The sequence below is a fragment of the Heloderma suspectum genome, chromosome 4 (genome assembly GCF_057233095.1).
Source record: "Heloderma suspectum isolate Gila_16-S chromosome 4, 16-S_ref, whole genome shotgun sequence".
In the NCBI taxonomy this organism is placed as follows: domain Eukaryota; kingdom Metazoa; phylum Chordata; class Lepidosauria; order Squamata; family Helodermatidae; genus Heloderma; species Heloderma suspectum.
Genome location: NC_139461.1, coordinates 145,098,828 through 145,119,493, shown reverse-complemented (window position 1 = coordinate 145,119,493; position 20,666 = coordinate 145,098,828). Strand labels below are relative to the sequence as shown.

Below are 20,666 nucleotides of genomic sequence, written 5' to 3'. Positions count from 1 at the left end.
GAACATTTGGTATTGTTGCCTGATAGTCAGCGACCCAAAGACTCAACGCTGCAGATGAATAAATTCTGCAGCACGTAAGGCCGAGTCTTTGCCCCTCTTTATCTACAGGTGCAGAGTCTTACAGGGACGACTCTGTGTTGATTCAACAATTATAGAGTTAGGGAACAGGTGTGTAAACAGAAATTCAGCATCTTTTTCCAAAACTCTGTACGTGCTCTTCAACCTCTTTGAAGTAAGGGTCATGGACACTGGTGTTTTCCACAACTGTTTGACAGTTTGTAGCAGTGTTGGCAAGAAAGGAATGGCGACGGGCATCAACGTTTCTACATTAACAACGTCAAACACTGGGTCTTGTAGCCTTTTGATGGGCTGCTGGGTTTCTATCCCAAGTGACTGCACCATTCTCAGGATCTGCTCAGAGAAATGTCCCAAGTCTTCTAAAGGCGAAATTGGGTCCTGTGATCCAACTACTCCACCTGGTGATGAAATCGACAGAGCTACCGAGGAGTAGGAAGCAGAGTCAGATTGACAGTCATCTGTGGCAGAATGTGGAGATGCCTCTGGATGAGACGGGATATCTCTAGGAATACCCTAGGAGATGCTGAAGCAGTAACCTGAGGAAGTACTGGAGGCTGTGGAGCCATCAGTGGTAAAGGTGGCAGCATCTGAGGAACCAGATCAAGATCAGTTTCCTTCTGCCGGTATGTCTTCTGCTGGAGGATGTGACAAAGTAGCCATCAGAATGGGTCTAGGGTGATGTGAATCCAAGTCCATAAAGTCACAGAAACGATTGCGGCGTCTCCAGTCAGCCCAATAGTACAAGGAGGGAGAGACCACTCCAACTGTGTATCCCCCAATCTGACATCAGCAAACATGAACGATGTTGAGGATGAGATATATAAGCAGGATCCATCCTATAGTCTCAAGTGTAATGAATTGAAGATCTAGATTCAGGAGAGTCCCGATGTCAAGGTAAGTATGCAGGTGGTTGATGTAGCTGGTCCTGTTTCTTGTCAAGAGGAGGAGGAGTTGAATCTCTCTCTCTTTTGGATATAATAATTTTTATTTTTTTTTAAAAGAAAACATAACACAACAACAACATAAACATACAATACACATACACCAACACATCTAAGATTGTAAGATATCTACCTTTGACTCCCCCCACATAACAAATGTTCATTATCATTTTCTAGTTCTTATCCTAGTTGTATATCACACACTGAGTTCACAGACATCATCTCATCTCTCTCCCAACTTTAACAACAACAAAAGAGAATCAACCATCTCAAAGTTCAAAATCCACACACACAGACATCATTTTTCTCTATTTCTTGTACAAATTCTATTCGAACACCATAAGGTTTCCAATCTAACATAAATTTAGTTGTTGATCCTTCTTTAATTATAATAGTAAGTTTTGCCATCTCTGCCAGCTCTACCATCTTCATGATCCACTTGCTCACAGTTGGCATTGTTTCATTGTTCCACTTTTGTGCATACAATAACCTTGCAGCTGTTGTCATGTAGAGAAAGAGGGTTCCCCCCTTCTCTTTTACATGTTTATCTCTTAGTCTCAATAAAAAAGTTTCTGGCTTTAATTCTATAGTAGTCTTTAATATTCTTTGAGCTAAAGACTGTATTCGTTTCCAAAATGTTTTAGCTTTTTTACAAATCCACCATAAATGATAAAACGTTCCCTCTTGATCTTCACATTTCCAGCATTTTCCAGAAACACCTTTATGCATTTTAGACAATTTAAACGGTGACATATACCATCTATACATCATCTTACAAAAATTATCTTTAAGACTTGTACATAAAGTAAATTTTAAATCTTTTCTCCACATACTTTCCCACTCTTCCATTGGTATATTATGACCAACATTTTGTGCCTATTTTATCATACAGTCTTTTACTTGTTCATCCTCTGTCTCACATCTTAACAGTAATTTATACAGTTTAGCAATAACATGTTCATCATTTGTACACAGTGTTGTTTCAAACTCAGATTCTGTTTGTTCAAATCCACCATTTTTCTCATCTATTTTAAACCTTTCTGTAATTTGCAAATATGAAAACCACTGACATACATGACCACCTTCCAATAAGTTTTCCCTTGATTTTAACGCATATTCCCCTTGTGACAGTTCCATTAAATCATTATATCTTATCCATTTATGCATGCTATTGAATTCGCTTCTATGCATTGCTTCTTGTGGATATATCCAACGTGGTATTTTTTGATAGAGCCTTAATTTATATTTATTCCAAATTCTTAACACAGCCCTTCTTATACAATGATTATTAAAATCTACATTCACTTTTGTTTTATCATACCACAAATAACCATGCCACCCATATCTCAATTCATGTCCTTCTAGTTCTAAAAGTCTTCTATTTTTCATTGTCACCCATTCCTTCATCCACATCAAGCAGCAGGCAGAAAAATAGGTTTTAAAATCTGGTAATCCCAAGCCACCTCTTTCCTTTGAGGAGGAAAGAGGAGTTGAATCTCTGATTTCTCCATCAGATGTCGAGGCAATCTGTATTGTGTCGATCCTTGGTATCAACACCTCCATGGTCCCAGGTATCTGTATCGGCATCATGGGTCTTCTTGGTATCGGTGAATTTAACAGAGGTGGCAATGGCGGAAGATCCTTCGGACATTCTGCCTGTGATTCTTCTTCTTCTTCGGGTCTGAAGTCTTAGGTATCTGAGCCTTTTTTGACCATTTTTGAGCTGTAGACAGCATAAGGGGCTTCTCCATCCTGCCTATGGCTAGAGCTGGCATGGGAGGAGAGGAGGGGGTTTGGTCTCTCTCTCTCTTCAGTTTGGGGTACGCGTCAATCTTTTGCAGAGGCAGGCGCCTGTGCCATTGGAGCTTCAATAGTGGCCAATGCCCTCTTCCAAAGCTCTGCGCAAAGTCTGTCCGCTCGGTTTCTGTGGGCCTACTTTGAGAAACTGTGGCAGAGCAGGCACACCTCTACCATATGTCCGTCTCCCAGACAGAAGAGATGAATGGAATGCTTATCCGACAGCAGCAACTTACTCCCCCACTGTACTTCCGAAAGTGCACCTTCAAGTGCACCTTGAGGCAAGCAACGTCTAATTGAGGATCACTCTCTTCTCGAAAACAAAAAATAATATCCAGTACAAAGTAAAATAAACTTCCAAAGAGTGAAATAACGATATGGAGAAAAAGATACAGACAGAATAAAAACCTCAGCACAATTTCCAACGCAGTCCTAAAATGGAGAAAGTTCCCAACAAGGCAGTCAGCAATCAAAGAAGAACTGAGGGAATAGGCAGAAACCCAGCTGGACATGCACAATGGGATGGTGCGGGAGGGTTCCCAACAAAACTTTCTCAGCTTTAGAAGTTTCCTGAACTGAGGCTCCGTGCAGGTGCAGAGCCCATATGTATGATGCACAGAGACCACGAAGAACATATGCCAGACAGGCTGACATCTCCCTGTTGGACAAAATGTCTGGAGTAAGGATTATTTGTACAGCTGCAGGCATGTACAGGACTCCACAGGATATTCAGAGAATGTACACAAACATGTCAGACAAGTAAGAAATTCAGATACACTTAGCTGAAAAGCATCACCAGACAGATCATTCAAAGGAGGCACAGATTTCTAAGAAAATCTAGACATGTAAGATGTGATAGCTTCATCTGCTACCTTAGCTATCTTATTTGCCAAGTTATATGTTAAACTTATATAGTGGGCTAGCATATGAACTGTAATAAACCCAGGCTTTCTGCCTGTCCCATCGTAAACCAAAGTAACTGAAATAATAACATAGAAAAAAAGAGCAAGAGAAAGGTTGATGATGATGAATAGGGAAAGTGGGAAGTAGAGGAGATGGAATACAAGGTCTACCCAAACAGCTGAAATTCTGAATTTAAATGAAGTGTCTATCCAGATAGAGTCATAGGTATCCAGAGCCTTACATTTGTGATATGTTACTGGTTCCTTGCCACTGAGATCTAATATGGCTTCCTACCTATAATTTTATTTTGGGAACATAATTTGATTTCCAGTGTTGGAAAACAGTTCTTCCAGCTACTAAGGATGCAATCCTATACCCACTTATCTGGGAATACGTCCCACTGAACGTAATAGGACTTACGTCTGAGTAGATGTGCACAAAATTGCTCTGTAAGGCAGTCTTTTGTATCCAGGACTTTGCACGTTCTAATCACGCCCAGATACTACGGTTATACCTCAAGGCTAGATGATAAAGGAAAATGTGGATCAAAATTAATTTATATGGGTTTCAACCTCTTGCCAGAATTGGGCTATATTGCTGTTACACCAATACATTTGTTAGTTGGCCTTGCAGGTTATACATGAACTTTAGTGATGTTGGAATGAGTTTGAGTATTGTTTTGTATATTTATGTTTTGTATTATTAGCCACCTTGGTGCCTTTCTAAGCCAGAATGGCAGAATATAAATATTTCAAATAAATAAATAGAGTAAACTGGCATGCAGTTCCCTGCATCTGCAACATCTATCATGATCAACAATTCCACATTTTTTAAAAAAAGACAACTGTAGTTTTATTTCTATGGGAAATAATCAAGACAGCTTAATAATAATAGAAGTAACAATCTAACAATGTGGTTTTAATTATCTTAAGAATCCAATCAAGGGTCATATCTATATAGCTCAACTTAACTATAGAGAAATATACATCATACTGCAGCCCATAAATTGGATCAATAAGCTGTCATTGTTTAAGAAAATATTTAAGCCTAAGGGAATAGTAACAATCTAATAACAACTGCAAGGCAGCATTTCAGGTCTCAATACAAGCCACCAGTAGTGGAGGAGATCGTCAAATGGTGGCTTAGGTTTCATCCTAACGAAGTAAAGTCTTGGTTAGGATGAAAAACAGCAGAAAGACAATGTTCCAAAAGAGATTATCTGCTGTTTAAAGATTGCATAGGTGTATCCTAGTTCATCAACATGCCGAGATTGAGTCATATCTCCGGTGACAATGATTACACTTGGATTCAAGTAGAGGAAGAGAAGTTAAGCAAAGTTAATAGTATGAATGAGTACAAAAAGTCCAATCTCAGAAAAATTAACCGCTCTAATGCTGCAGGTGCTGTAAGCAATTAATTCCATAATTAATCACATACTGTGGTTGTGTTGCAATATCTTGTATTTTATAGCGACTTTTAAATCAAATGTGAAGGCAAACAAAATCTCACCTGCAAACACTTGATGGAGCGCTAATCAAGCTCTCTTTGGCTGAAGGAGGTGCAACTGTTGTGGGACAAAGACCTGAATGGGAATCCACAAAGGAAGGAGTAGTCGTGATAACTCTGGAGAAAGATGGAGCATGAGGGCTTGGGACATGGGCAGTAGAAGCTGGAGAAAGCACCACGGGAGAAAGGGAAGGAAGCAGTGCTAAACTAGCGGGGCTGTTTTGTGGTGCAGCTGATCCAGAACACCTGTGATCCTCAGAACTGATACTGTGGAACACGTCACCTAAACATGAGAAAGAAAAGTTACTTAGTTTTCTAAATTAGAGTTAACAGGTATCTTCATTGCAGTGGCAGCCATTTTAAGTAATCTGGTTGTTTTTAAAGTTTGAAGGTTAAATTACAACAGTATTTCATGGGGATGTATTTTTAAAACAGCTATTCTAATTAATTCTAATTAATCTCTGCATTTTAAAATGCATGGTGGACTGAATTGGGGCTTTAGTTTTAACATGCCCTTTGGCACTCCATTTGTTTATTCTATGGTATTTCTGAACATTATTTGGTCAGTGCCTGGATGAGAGACTGCCTGGGAACCCCAGGCACGCTGCTTTGAGTTCCATAATGGAAGAAAGGTGGGATTTGAATGTTCTAAATAAAGATAATTGTAATGAAATTTGGTCTACATGATAAGGACGTAGTTCTGTGTTCCAAGCAGCCAGGAAGAGACTGGATCATGGGAACATGGGTGCATGATCATGAGGACATCAGTATGCTGATGATGGCCAACTCTATCTCTCCTTCCTATCTAAATCCAAGGAAACTGTTCTAAATTGGTGTCTGATGGTGGTAACGAACTGGATGAGGGTGAACAAATTGAAGCTTAATCCAGACAAGACTGAAGTGCTCCTGGTCAGTAAAAAGGCAGATCAGGGAACAGGGAACTTAACCTGTGCTGGATGGGGTTACACTCCCCTTGAAGACTCATGTTTACAGTCTGGATGTACTCCTGAATTAGCCCTGAACCTGGATGACTAGTTTTCAGTGGTGATCAGGACTGCATTTGCACAGCTAAGGCCAGTATGCCAACTGCGCCCAGTCCTGGAGATGTCAAATCTGGTCAAGGTGAAACGTGCCTTAGGGTGCTTCCAGATGGAGGGTTCCTAGCACTACTAATCAGAAGGCAGTGTACAGCTATTGCATCTTTTTCTCTTTAATTGATTTTCTGTGTAGAAAATAAGATGGAAGTGATGGGAAAACACAACAGAATTACGAGTGGAAGGCTGGGCAACCCCCACCCCACCACAAAATTCTGTGGAAAAAGGCAGGGTGATAGCATGATAAAAACCTCATCTGGAAGTACCCTTAGTTACATCTCGTTTGGACTATTGTAACACACTCTACGTGAGGCTTCCTTTGAAAAGTGTTCAGAAATTTCAGATGGTCCAGAATGTTCCGGCCAGATTGCTGACTGGGGCCCATTAGAGGAAACACATGACTCCTTGTTACAACAGCTTCACTGACTACTGGTCTGTTTCTGGGCACAGTAAGTGCTGGTTATGACCTCTAAAGCCCTATACAACTTGGGACCAAGCTGGCTGAAAGACTACACTGTCCATTCTGAGCTTGCCTGGGATTTGAGATCCTCATGAGAGGATTAAAAAAAAAAAGAACTTGAATTTATAATGGAATATCTTTTCTTGAGAAGTTAAATGGCACAAAAGCATGAACACAGATTTGTTATGAAGGGAGGAAGCCATGGCTGGGCATTATGGGGCTGGCCTGTGCTTTGAGGATACAAATGAGTTGAAGGAGCAGACAGAAATATTAGTAGAGAGAAAAAGGGGCAACGCTTCAAGAAATCAATGGATTGTATGTCACTGAAGGAGCAAGAGACAGTGTCAGACAGGTTCAGTTCTTGGATGCTACTGAGATATATCTGCCTTCTGCATAAGAAGGGTTCCAAGACACCTATGTTGGTGGCACTATTTGTCCTGCCTCCTCTTTATAAAACAGCTTTGAGAGAGAGAGAGAGGGAGGTTCCTTCAGAACCAGATGTGTGGAGAAGAAAATACAAATTTTCCATTATGGCATCAGTGCCCTGTGTTTCATGAAACCCAAGCCCACACCTTTAAATTAACACTGGTTAAGACTGTATTTTATTTAGTCCCTACTACACCAATATTCCTTAGCTAATTTTAAAAAAATAATTTGGGTGTGTGTCTCAACAGTTCACTGTGTATTGTTGATACTATACTCCAGTAGATAAAGACGGAGAACTTAAATGTTAAGCCCTTATTTATGAATTACTGAATGCCTTTCATTTCACACAGAAAAGTCAGCTTCTTGCAAATCTTACTTATTCCTCATAAAAAATAAAATAACTTCAATATTGCTCATTTCTTTCCAAGTAAGTTTCCAATACTTATCAGTTTTAACATTTGCTGCTGTTAATGTTCTCCTGTTTTAATCTCCTGAACTGTTGTTTTAATTTGATGATTTTCTGAGCTTCTCTGGAAAACTTTTAGAGTTGAAGAGTGGAATATACATTTATGTAAATAAAAAAATAGTTAAGGGAGCAATCCTAAGGATTGTGCCCTTGCTGCTCAGAAGCTCCAGAGCTCAAGAGGCTTCCGAGATTCCTATGCCCTGCTGGGCTGAAGCCAGCAGGGCAGGAGGAGCAGCAGAGGCACTCTTTGCCTCCCCATCATCTGAACGCCTTGATTTTTGCTAGATGGCTTTTCAGCCCGTCTAGTGAGGACACTTTGGAGGGGGATGGAAGGAGGCTGGAAGAGGCTCAGGATTAATCATACCCTGGCCTCTCCCGTCTCCTCCCCTCTCCCCACCCACTGAAACGCCCCCTTTTCTCCCTCTCCGAGGTCGACTTTCAAACCTCAGAGAGGAAGCCAGTGCGATTCTTTCTGCACTGGCTGAGAGGGGTCAGAGTTAGATCTCCAACTCCTGCTTCCAAGGTCAGAGCGCTGTCTCAAACCTCAGAAGGTGTTTTCCAAGCCATCCTATGGTCCTGGGATGCTCGCACAGGGACCATAGGATTGCTCATTAAATCATCTTAGCAGCCAGAAATCAAATTGCACAAGTCTCATCCATAAGCCACTTACTAGTAAGTATCAGTCAAGATGAGGAACAGCACATGACTACTGCCATTACGGCACAAGACTTCACAGTGATGGAGCGTAGCCTGATCTGATAACACTGTACCAAGAGGAGGCCTAATTCCCTCCCCTGGGAGACTTGCCTAGTGTTGAGTCTGTTTTCCCTGTATGCTGGATGAAGACATTTTTATTTGACCAGACTTTTAATCAGATTAAACTTGTTTTAAAGCTGGAATTTTACTTGTTCTGCTGGCTTTGTTTTGTATTGTGTGATTTTAAAATTTCATGTAAGCTGCTTTGGGAACTTTGTTAGCTAAAAGGCAAGATAATAAGTGAATTAAATAATAATTACCTAGTGATGATGATCTTTTAGATGAAACTTTAAACTGGTTGTGGCTTGACTGTACTGTAGTGGCAGTGCATGAGACCGAAGAGGTTGCTGAGGAAGTTGCCATAACTACTTCGTTAGAATCCATAAAAGCATCTTGAAAGTGATAGAGACATTTTTTCTTTGGAGTATTTTCCATCTTCTTGCTATCAGTTACTGTCATTACTTCATCTTTGGATGTTATAGGAAGTACACTAGGTCCCAGTTCCAAGACAGTTGATGCTACTAAATCATTCCCTTCAAACAGAAGAAACATAAACTAGTTAAATTGTGTGTGTTGCTCTCTCTCTCTCTCCATAGACACATATATATATAGGAATAGCCATTCTTGCTTTTTTGTCTCCATAGCATTTTATGCAACCTAAAATCTGTTTAGCTCTGGAAGAAACTAATCAAGTCTGCACAACTCCTCCTGCACTCCATCTTACAACTATTACTAACTACAGCTTTTAGGGCCTTAACATCATGCCTCTTTTGTTTGGTTTAACATCCAGCTTGAAGAAGAGTTCTGGAGAACTCAAAAGCTTGCTCATAACTTTGTGGCATTTTGGGTGATACTAATAAAGGTATTACTTTACTGTCGCATTTGGATTTTTTTCTGAGATGAAACTTTGAACTCTCATGTCACAATTAACCTACACAAAAACTTCAGCTAATTATGAGTTGCATACACAACTTTTTGTAACATGGACCTCTTAGATAGGCAGTTAACTGTAACAAACACTGTTCTCCTAAGGTGAAGGCACTCTTTTCTGTCTAATTCTAAGCAGAAGGAAATGCCTATGTGGTACATACTGCTTTGATTAAAGTTTTAACTGTAATAGAGTGGAATTCCACTAGCAGAGTATAAATATGATCAGTTTAGCACTTTTTTGCATCTCTCATTTATCCACTAGAATTTCCCTCAACTTTTGTTCTTCAGAACAGTATGCCTATGTTGTAGGCTCATTGCTGGGGTCTCTGCTTGTCTGCATCTCTATATGACTGTTTCTATAAAACTTGAGCCCTAAGAGACTAACCCTTGATGAAGGGTGGCCACCAATACTCTCTATAGCAGGGGTGCTGAACCTCTTTCAGCCTGAAGGTTGAATTCCATTTCAGAGAAGCTCTTGGGTTGGCATTCCACTAGCAGGTAGGGCTGAAGGCAAAGCACCTCCCACTGACAAAGCATTCCAGAGAAGAACAATGGACCAATGAAAAGAACTTAAACATGCCTAACTTTGTACAGGATTATGGCCATTACTTTTAGGATCTTACACCTTTAATAAAAATGATGCTTACAAATATTTCTTAGCAGTATAAAACATCCCAGAAATTGCATAATATAAATGACCAAAATAGTGCAAACATCTATACTTTCTTGTCCTTTGATTGACTAAATGGAGAGGAGGAGGATAATGTAAGCCGCCTTGGGTTCCTTGCAAGAGGAATAAAGGCGGGATATAAATGCAATAATAAATAAATTAAAAAAATAAATATTCTGCTTGCAGAATTAAAGATAATTCCCCATCACTGCAAAAAACTAAAAGCCTGCCCCTCACATCAGAAAAGGAAAGAATGAAAGGAATGAGAGTGGAGAGATAGGACTGAGCTAATTATAATTTTCCTATATTTATATGACTATTGATGGTAAAGTCTATACACAAGCCTACAGTCCTGACAATACCAGCATATCTGTAAATATCACGGACCAAATGGGCAGCTGAATTTGATTCTACTTTCTGTCCTATTGTTCACACACTATAACACTAAAAGGGAATCAATAGTAAATCTAGTTCTGTCAAGAACAAAGGGATTTACTATGATATCTAGAATCAAAATGCCATTTTCAGAGTGAAGCAGAATTATACCCTCACCGGGAAGTGCATCTTGCAAAAAGGTGGAGGCATTCCAGTCCTTCTCATTCATTACTTCTGATCCCCAAATGCTTAGAAATTTAGAACTCTTCCAGTCTGTAGTACTTCCAAAACCACTTGGGTAGATATAATCTTGGAATGATGTACCGAGGACTTGCTGATTGTTTGCATGATTCTGAACCAATGCCTACAACAAGAGTATTTTCTAATTAGCATTCTGCTTGTTCATATCCACGCCAAAATTATTAGGCACATTCAAGGGAAAATGTTGCAACTGAGATGTTGGGTAAATGCTCCTATATCCTGCTCGGCCAAGTAGAGCGGTAAGGCTACAATTGCAACCCATATACGGCTGTAGTTCAAAAAGGCCTGGTTCGGGCCTGCTTTGCTCTTCACTTTACCCACCATCTTCAGCTGTGGAAGCAGCTCTCTCATTTGAAAGGCAAAGACAATACTGCCATGAGGGAGAGAAGTGAATCCCAGTGTTACCATTGTTGCCCAGCCATTTCAATTTTACATGCGCCACTTAGAGGTCTGGAGCAATCAGGCTGATAGAGGACTTGGATGACATGCTGGTTGCATATCCATCCCCGCTTTGGGGGTTGTTGTGCTGTGCCAACCCGCTGACTGTGGGCTATGCGAAGGTTAAAGAACCCTTGCATAACCCTAAAACAGACCAAGGGTTATGTAAGGGTTGCTTAACCCCCGTATAACCCCCACTTGCCAGGCTCACACAACACAACAACCCCCAAGCGGCAGTTGCATATTCAAAATGGCAGCCACACACACCGCAGCCTCATTGTGGGTTAAATAGCCCACGGTGAGCTGTCATGTTTTGCAAGCAGCCCCAGTGACTGGTTAGTTCAAATCAGTTTGTGAAATTTAGTTTCTGCCCCTTGTCTCTTAGGCTCTGTGACCCTTAGAATTTCTAAATCAAGACCCCGAAAGGGCCCCCCGACCCTTTCGCAGTGTCACAGACTTTTTCATTAGTGTTAATTTTCCCATCCTAGTGCTGTGATTATGGCAAAAGCTGTACCGGATAGAATTTCATTTTCTACGGAACACTAAAAAGTAGAGGTGCCTCTACGCTTGTATACCTGTGCACTCTGGGCTTGCTGACTCACGGTACTCCTGTTTTCCTCTCCAGCATCAACTCACAGATCCTTACACACACAATGAGGTTGAGCCCCCGTGTTTCCTTGGCCATTTCTTTCTTCACTTCCAAACTTCCACTGCCCATCAGACTCCTGCTCTTCAGTTGTGTTGCCTCCGAGAGCATATCCCAGTTACTTTAGCCACAACTGCTAGACTTTCAACTGGCCACCTGCATGCTCAGCACCTCTGTCTCTCCCTCACAATTCCTGCCAAAAGCACACATATTCTTGTTCTTTGCTCCTGTGGCAGCAACTTACTTCCCTTTCATCCAGTTTATGAAATGAAGCAGGCACAATTCATGTTGCTGGTTCATACCTTTAAGGTCAAGGGCTTTAAACAGTCTGGGACTAGGATACTTTAGGGCTGGTAAGTAGTTTTGTTTCTGTGTGGCAGATTGGTTCCAGAAGGTGGTGCTAGAGGATTATTGCTCTTTCCCATGTTACTAGGGATGGGGGAGAATTTCTCCCCGAAACTTCGGGGGGCCGAGCGCCAACGCATTCAGTCCTCTAAAGGTTGTTCGGGGAGAAATTCTCCGCCCCCCCCCGACTTACCTTTCACGAATGTCCCTCCCGGCGGCGGGTCCTGGCGGCGGTTCGGCAGGTCTTTGTCAGGGGCAGGGGCGGTGGCGGCAGCCGGTCTTTCGACTGGCTGCCGCCGCCGCCATTACAAGCAAAGTTAAAAAAAAAACACGCCCCTGTGATAGGCTATGTTAATCGTTACGTAGCCTATCACGGCTAGATCTGCAAAGTCAGCCGTGATAGGCTATGTTAATCGTCACGTAGCCTATCACGGGTGACTTAAAAAAAAAAAAAGCGCATACGGCTAATGGCGGCCCCCATAGGGAGCCGCCATTCGCGTTCCTTATTTGGTCGCTGTAGTCTACGTAAAGATTTACGTAGACTACGGCAAAAATAAGGACAACACAAATAGCATTGCCCTTATTTTCACCATAGTCTACGTAAATCTTTACGTAGACTACAGCGACCAAATAAGGAACGCGAATGGCGGCTCCCTATGGGGGCCGCCATTTGCGTACGCGCTTTTTTTTTTTCTTCAAAGTCACCCGTGATAGGCTACGTGACGATTAACGTAGCCTATCACGGCTGACTTTGCAGATCTAGCCATGATAGGCTACGTTAATCGTTACGTAGCCTATCACAGGGGCGTTTTTTTTTTCTTTTGAAGTTCGCGGCTGGGGAGACGGGTCGCTTCTCCCCGGCCTGAATTTCGGCAGGGCGAGGTGGGAAGCCTCCCCCCCAGCCTGAATTTCGGCCGGGCGAAGAGGGAAGCCTCCCCCCCCCGGCCTGAACTTCGGGGGGAGCAGCGAAGCGCCTCCCCCCCACCGCGAAGCAAGCTGCGAGACCAGGTAAGTGACTTTCGTGCACCCCTATGTTATACATGTGTATGCCATGGAGTCCTGCAGGGCAATATTTTATTGCTGTTTAACTCTACATGAAACACTGAGTGATCTTCTGGAGGCTTGGTGTAGCATATTATTAGTATTTTTATTTTTTCATCAAATGCAGGTTAGGTGATGAATTTGTTGAATAGGTTCTGCGGTAAATAATGAACTGGATGAAAGCCAATAAACTGAAGCTCAGTTGAGACAAGATAGAGGTGCTTTCAGTAGGTGGTTTGTCAAAGGAGGTGATATTCAACCTGTTCTGGATAAGGTTGCAGTCCCTATAATGGTCTGGATAAGGCTGCACACCCTATAATGTTCACTGTTTGGGGGTGCTGTTAGATCCAGCCCTTACTCTTGATGCTTCTGTGGCAAGAAGCAACTCTTACAGCAGAGGAAGATGTGCTGACTGCAGCCCCTCCTGGACAGAGATAGGCTGGCAACCACTATCTGTGCACCAGCGACACCATCTTTCCAGTTTTAACATAGCTTCATGGGTTTCCTGTCCATTTCTAGGCCCAATTTAAAGTGCTGTTTTTAACTTTTAAAGACTTTGGGCCCTGGATACCAAAAGCTCTCTCTGCCTGTCCCTTAACATCATAATACCCCTGGCCAATGGGGACAGCCATCTTTCCCCCTCCCCCAACAACGCCCCTAGCAATGGTGCTATGTTATGACATAGCACTGTTCTCATTGGCCCACTGTACGGAACAGAAGAATGCTGACAAACTTCCGATTGTAACTCCACCACTGCATGAAGTGGAGAAAGAAAGAGAAAGAAGTTGAAAACCCTCTGCTGCCTCATCTTATATGAATAAGCCTCCTGCCCCCACCAAAAATTATTAGAATGGGCGACACCCACCACTTTCTCAGGGGCAAACATCCTCGCAAAAATGTGTGTGTATGTGGAGATAGTTGGCCCAGCACTAGGTAAGTCCCTAGATAAGGAAAAACTCTTAAGGAGAGAACAGACTCCAGAATATACTGTAGAACCCTTCAACCAAAGGCCCCCTTCTGCCAAGGAGATCCTGCTAGCTGCAGGGAAGACTGAGGGCCCCATCCCTGAATAAATGTACTTGGGTACAGAACTTAATATAGACCAGATAAGAATGCTACCAGAGGACCCATCCAATGGCAATAACTGCCATTGTTAGAGAGACCAGGGAACGATCGATGATAGAATATCCTCAGAATCACATGGTTTTACAGAGAGAAGGTGATTTGCAGCTTGCTGTATATATGTCCAGGCAGCCATGTATACATCTTTGCAATTGTAGCACTGCACTCTTAAACAATAATCTCAATACAAACGTAATGTTACTGAAATGTAATTCCTTTAGTACTTCATTCCATAGATCCATGTTGTTTCTGGTTTTAAAAGAACTCAAGTAAATGATTTTTGTAAAAGCTGTTATCTGCTATAAAATCAGTCTCATTGATAATGATTTTGATAACTTCTGCTTCTCAGTGAATTAGCTAAATACTTGAACTGATTAAATGCAATTATGAATAACATTTCCTGAAAGTCTGAAGACAACTGCTTTGACAGTCTTACCTTATTCTGTGCAAAGGGGGAAGCTGTATATAAGGAGGGGTGAATTAGTGGAGGAGGTAGGTGAGGAATAGCGTGAAGTGGTATTTGTCCATGGATGTGAGGATAAAGATGAAGAGCAGGGTGGGCAGGTTTTTCTGGGATCCTAAACTGATGCCCAACAGGAAGAGATCTCATGTCAGTGTCTGAAGAAGAGGGGCCTGGGACTTCCTGTTTGCAGACATGGCACTCACAACAAGCTGGTCCCTGATCAGCCTGCCAGAAATGAAAAGAGAGCATGCAATTTTAACAGCACACCAACATTAGAGAAACATTTTCTTTAACTTTAGAAAAAGAATAAATTATTCAGGTGCAATTTGTGTGTGTGCGCGCGTGTGTGTTAAGTGATACATATCCAATTCAGCATGCTATAATAACCAAGGTTAAAACTATTTGAACTATTTCTGGTTTCATACCTTGGTCTCAAACCTAGTCTGTTTAAGTAAGGTAGTATAATGCTGGTTGACCTGTACCTTCCGGTATTAAAGGACATATAATTTCAAGACCCCGATAGCCCTATTCCTTACCTGAAAATGGCATTAACTCTGCAATCCTATGTATGTTTACAGAAGTAAGTCTCACTGAATTCAACGGCATTTACTCCCAGATAGGTGTCCATAGGATTGCAGCAAATATATGCTTGGAATAATTTACGTAGTTAATTTTTTCTAGTTACTGACACCATGGCCACTGGCCTGTGGTGTCCCTCAGGGTTCCATCTTATCCCTCATGCTATTTAACATGTACATGAAACCATCTTATCCCCCATGCTATTTAACATATACGTGAAAATGCTGGGAGAGGCTGGCTGGAGTTTTTGGGGTTGGGGCCACCAGTATGATGATGGCACCCAATTTTATCTCTCCTTTCTATCCAAATCCAAGGAAGCTGTTCTAGGTCTAAATCAGTGTCTGATGTTGGTAATGGACTGGATGAGGGCAAACAAACTGAAGATTAATCCAGACAACACAGAAGTGCCTCTGGTTACAAAAAAGGCCAATCAGGGAATAGGGATTTAACTTGTGTTTGATGGGGTTACGTTCCCTTAAAGACTCAGGCTCCCAGTTTGGGTGTACGTCTGGATTCGGCCTTGAACCTGGATGCCCAGATTTCAGTGGTGGCAAGGAGTCCGTTTGCACAGCTGAGGCTAGTGCGCCAAGTGTGCTCATTCCTAGAGATGTCTGATCTGGCCATGGTGACATATGCCTTAGTTACATCCTGTTTGGACTAGTGTAACATGGTTTATGTGGATCTGCCTTCCAACACTGTTCAGAAACTTCAGCTGGTGCAGAACGTTGAGGCCAGACTACTGACCAGGGCTGGTTACAGGAAGTATGAGACTCCTTTGTTACAAAAGTTTCACTCACTACTGATCCGTTTCTGGGCAGAATTCAAAGTGTTGGTTATGACCTATAAAGCCCTATGTGGCTTGGGACCAGACAACCTGAAAGACTGCCTTCTCCCATATGAGCCTGCCTGGTCCTTCTGCAGAGACCCTTCTTTTGAGACCACCACCTTCAGAGGCATGTTTGGTGGAAACGTGAAAGATGGCCTTCTTGGTGGCCACTCTCTACAGAGTAAAATAAGGCTCCTGCTCTGAGAGACATGTAATCTAGCTGGGGAAAAGATAGAGGCATGGGAAACAAGGAATAAGTGCGACAAAATGAAGTTACAAGGACTTGCATTCTGTTTCGGTTGGGGAAAGATAACTAAGAAGTTAAGACAAAGGCATCACAGAAAGTATAGATTTTAAAGAGATATTTGAAGAAAAAAGTAGTGCCATGGTAGCATTATGACAAGGAGTACCAAGCCTAAGGAACCACAACAAAAACCTGTGTTAAGTCATTTAAGGTAAGAAGAGACCATGTATGTTGTGGATCCAGAGGGGGTGGGAAAGAGAGTTCTCATCTGGCAGATCCCCTTCTTTACTAGGGTTTCCCCAGAAAAGAATTATGACACGCTACCACCAATCAGGTTAAACTTCCTGACACACTCTAGTCTCTCCAGCAGTTTGGATGTTTGAATCGAAGCCCTTCTGCCAAAGATCTCTCACTTCAAGCCCAGTTCTAGGGAAAAATAAAAAGGAAGGTACTGTCAGGAGGTCACCCCTGCCGCCTTCTGAAATCCTCAGGTAGCCAGAATCAACATGCAGACGATAGGGCAAGGCTTTATTCCCATTCAACCTAATGACGCTTACAGATGCTAATCACTTGATCCTATGAGTGAGACTTAAGAGAGCTGCCTACTCGGGGGTTCTAACCTTAGAAATCAGTTGATCTCTGTTTGGAGGGGAAAGCGGGAAACCTCTGTACTTATGAGCTAGGAGGAGAGAGTCCACCCCTTTCCCGTGGAGCATCGGGGCGCCGCTATTGCCATCGCGCCAAGTGGGCTGAGCACCTCCTCTCAGAGCCTGCCATCTCGTGCTTGATGGTGTGCCGGCGCCTAGTGTCCAGAAACTGCTGTTGCTCCTCCCTCTCCCTGCCAGGGTCATTATCACTCTCAGGAATGTGTACCGGGAGGGGCTCCCCCTGGCTGCTCCTCTGAACAGCGCGTGGGTTCCTCTCCCATGGTTTCTATCTCTTCCTCAGAATCAGAACTCCTTTGGGGCACTCTGGGCTCCAATCCAACCCTGACAGGTACTTTGGATTAACTTGCTCAAAAATCAAGACACAGAACCTTGTGAAGTATCCTAAGAACACAAGGCATAGCCTAGCAACTGTGCAGTCCTGCATGTGGTGAAGATTTAAGTGAGAAGTTCCCTTTTAAAACAATGCAGCCAAATGACCTTATATATGTAAAAACTGTCTATCTGGGAAGGAAATGGTGGGGCTTTGTTATGTTAACTGTTGTTTTCTACGAACACCATTTTATATATGGTTGATCTGTATGTTTTATATATTGTTTGGACATTTTATTGTTGTGAGCCACGTTGAGATCTTTTTTGAAATAAGCTGAGTATATATTTTTTTTAAATAAACAATAAAAGACATTGAGCACAAAGCCACAGGATGGGCTTTGAACTTCGGGAACTTGTGCTTGACATGGGAGTGGATGGTGTGGGGCAAGGGGTGTCACCTAATCGAAACTATGAAAGATTTGAATGGTTTTGGAAGCAGAGATATGGTCTGAGGTACAAAGGCAGAGAGAAGTTTGCAATAGTCAAGGAGAGAGATGTCCAGGCCGTGAAAGTTTTAGCTGAGGGGGCAGAAAAGTTGAACTTTCACAATGGTGTACAACCCACCTATTTTCTTATGGATTTATTTGATATCATTTTAGAAAAGAACTATTTTCAATTTAATACTCAGTATTTTCTAGATTAAAGGAGTGGCCATGGGCAGCCCAACTGCCCTGAGTATTGCTAATCTTTTCATGTCAGCATTAGAAAATTCCATCATTCTGAACGCATCCACCAATCCGTACCAGAAATACTTTAAATTTTATGGACAGTACATTGATGATATCTTTGTTGTGTTTACACAAATTGCAGAAGCAAGCAACTTTTTTCTGTGGATTAATTCTATTGATGAGAATATTAAATTTACTTGCCACATGAATTGTCTTAAAATTCCCTTTTTGGATGTCATGGTTTATGTTAACAGTGGTACAGAAAAAAGTGGCACCGACTTGGCAATACAGGATATAGGAAGCAAAGAAGTGGAAGAAGTTAAAGATAAAACCACTCTTGAAAGACCCCTTACTGGTGTATGTTCTAGCAGATTTTCTGCCAAGCTGTTGTGCCAGGATGGCACACTATCCCCCTGAAGAACAGGTGAATAACCCAGGCAAGTGGACTACATTCTATGGGTGCTTGGCTAACTGCACACATTTGGCTTTATAAGAGAAAGCTATCTAGACCCTTTACCAATACAGCTTTAACTGTAATTACTTTTTGTGAACTGCCCAGAGAGCTTCAGCTATTGGGCAGAAGAGAAATGAAACAAACAAACAAACAAGCTGTAAAAGAGGATGGCACATTATGGACAATAATCACACAAAGGGCCTCATGATGTCAAAAGGGTTTGTTGTTGTTCAGTCATTCAGTCATGTCCGACTCTTCGTGACCCCATGGACCATAGCACGCCAGGCCTTCCTGTCCTCCGCTCTCTCCCGGGGCGTGCTCAAGTTCGTATTCATTGCATCGGTGATGCTATCTAGCCATCTCATCCTCTGCTGTCCCCTTCTCCTTTTGCCTTCAATCTTTCCCAGCATCAGGGTCTTTTCCAGAGAGTTTTCTCTTCGCATTAGGTGGCCAAAATATTTGAGCTTCAGCTTCAGCATCTGTCCTTCCAATGAGCACTCAGGGTTGATTTCCTTTAGGACTGACTGATTGGACCTCCTTGCAGTCCAGGGGACTCATAAGAGTCTTCTCCAGCACCACAGTTCGAAAACATCGATTCTTCTGCTCTCAGCCTTCCTTAGAGTCCAGCTCTCACAGCCATACGTTGCTACTGGGAAAACCATAGCTTTGATTATACAAATCTTTGTTGGCAAGGTGATGTCTCTGCTTCTTACTATGCTGTCTAGGTTTGCCATAGCTTTCCTCCCAAGGAGCAAGCGTCTTTTAATTTCATGGCTACAGTCACCGTCTGCGGTGATCTTGGAGCCCAAGAAAGTAAAATCTGTCACTGCTTCCATTTCTTCCCCTTCTATATGCCAGGAAGTGATGGGGCCAGACGTCATGATCTTAGTTTTTTTAATTTGAGTTTCAAACCAGCTTTTGCACTCTCCACTTTCACCCTCAACAAATGGCTCTTTAGATCCTCTTCTCTTTCTGCCATTAGGGTGGTATCGTCTGTGTATCTGAGGTTGTTGATAATTCTCCCGGCAATCTTAATTCCGACCTGTGATTCATCCAACCCGGCGTTTCTCATGATGTACACTGCATATAAATTAAATAAGCAGGGCAACGATATATAGCCTTGTCGTACACTTTTCCCAATTTTGAACCAATCGGTTGTTCCATGTCCGGTTCTTACTGTTGCTTCTTGTCCCTCGTACAGGTTTCTCAGGAGACAGGTAAGGTGGTCTGGTACTCCCATCTCTTTAAGAATTTGCCACAGTTTGTTGTGATCCACACAATCAAAGGCTTTAGCATAGTCAATAAAGCAGAAATAGACGTTTTTCTGGCATTCTCTTGCTTTCTCCATGATCCAGCAAATGTTGGCGATTTGATCTCTAGTTCCTCTGCCTCTTCGAAACCCAGCCTGTACTTCCGGTAGTTCTCGGTTCACATGCTGCTGAAGCCTAGCTTGTAGGATTTTGAGCATCACCTTGCTGGCATGTGAAATGAGCGCAATTGTATGGTAGTTTGAACACTCTTTGGTATTGCCCTTCTTTGGAATTGGAATGTAAACTGACCTTTTCCAGTCTTGTGGCCACTGTTGAGTGTTCCAAATTCGTTGGCATATTGAGTGCAGCACCTTAACAGCATCATCTTTTAGGATTTTAAATAGCTCAGCTGGAATAGTGTCATCTCCGCTAGCTTTGTTGTTACTAATGCTTCCTAAGGCCCACTTGACTTCACTCTCGAGGATGTCCGGCTCAAGTTCAGTGACCGCACTATCATGGCTATCAGGGACATTCAGATCTTTCCTGTATAGTTCTTCTGTGTATTCTTGCCACCTCTTCTTAATCTCATCTGCTTCTGTTAGGTCCCTGCCTTCTTTGTCCTTTATCATGCCTGTCTTTGCACAAAACGTTCCCTTGAGATCTCCGATTTTCTTGAAGAGATCTCTAGTCTTTCCCATTCTGTTGTTTTCCTCGATTTCTTTGCATTGTTCATTTAAGAAGGTCTTCTTGTCCCTCCTTGCTATTCTCTGGAACTCTGCATTCAGTTGGGTATATCTTCCCCTTTCTCTCTTGCTTTTCGCTTCCCTTCTTTCCTCAGCTATTTGTAAAGCCTCATCTGACAGCCACTTGGCTTTCTTGCATTTCTTTTT

At 42.3% G+C, this 20,666-nt stretch overlaps 1 protein-coding gene across 11 annotated transcripts in view; it reads right to left on the bottom strand.

Annotated features, from left to right (window-relative positions):
* Positions 1 to 20,666, bottom strand: part of FAM193A (family with sequence similarity 193 member A) — a 93,782-nt gene that overhangs the window by 36,997 nt on the left and 36,119 nt on the right. For all 11 annotated transcript variants that reach the window (XM_084850811.1, XM_084850812.1, XM_084850802.1 and 8 more), the window contains 4 exons: positions 14,692 to 14,943; positions 10,580 to 10,766; positions 8,688 to 8,960; positions 5,229 to 5,508 (listed from right to left, as the gene is read on the bottom strand). In XM_084850811.1, coding sequence (XP_084706937.1) covers positions 5,229 to 5,508; positions 8,688 to 8,960; positions 10,580 to 10,766; positions 14,692 to 14,943 — 992 coding nt within the window. The remainder of the gene's footprint in view (positions 1 to 5,228; positions 5,509 to 8,687; positions 8,961 to 10,579; positions 10,767 to 14,691; positions 14,944 to 20,666) is intronic.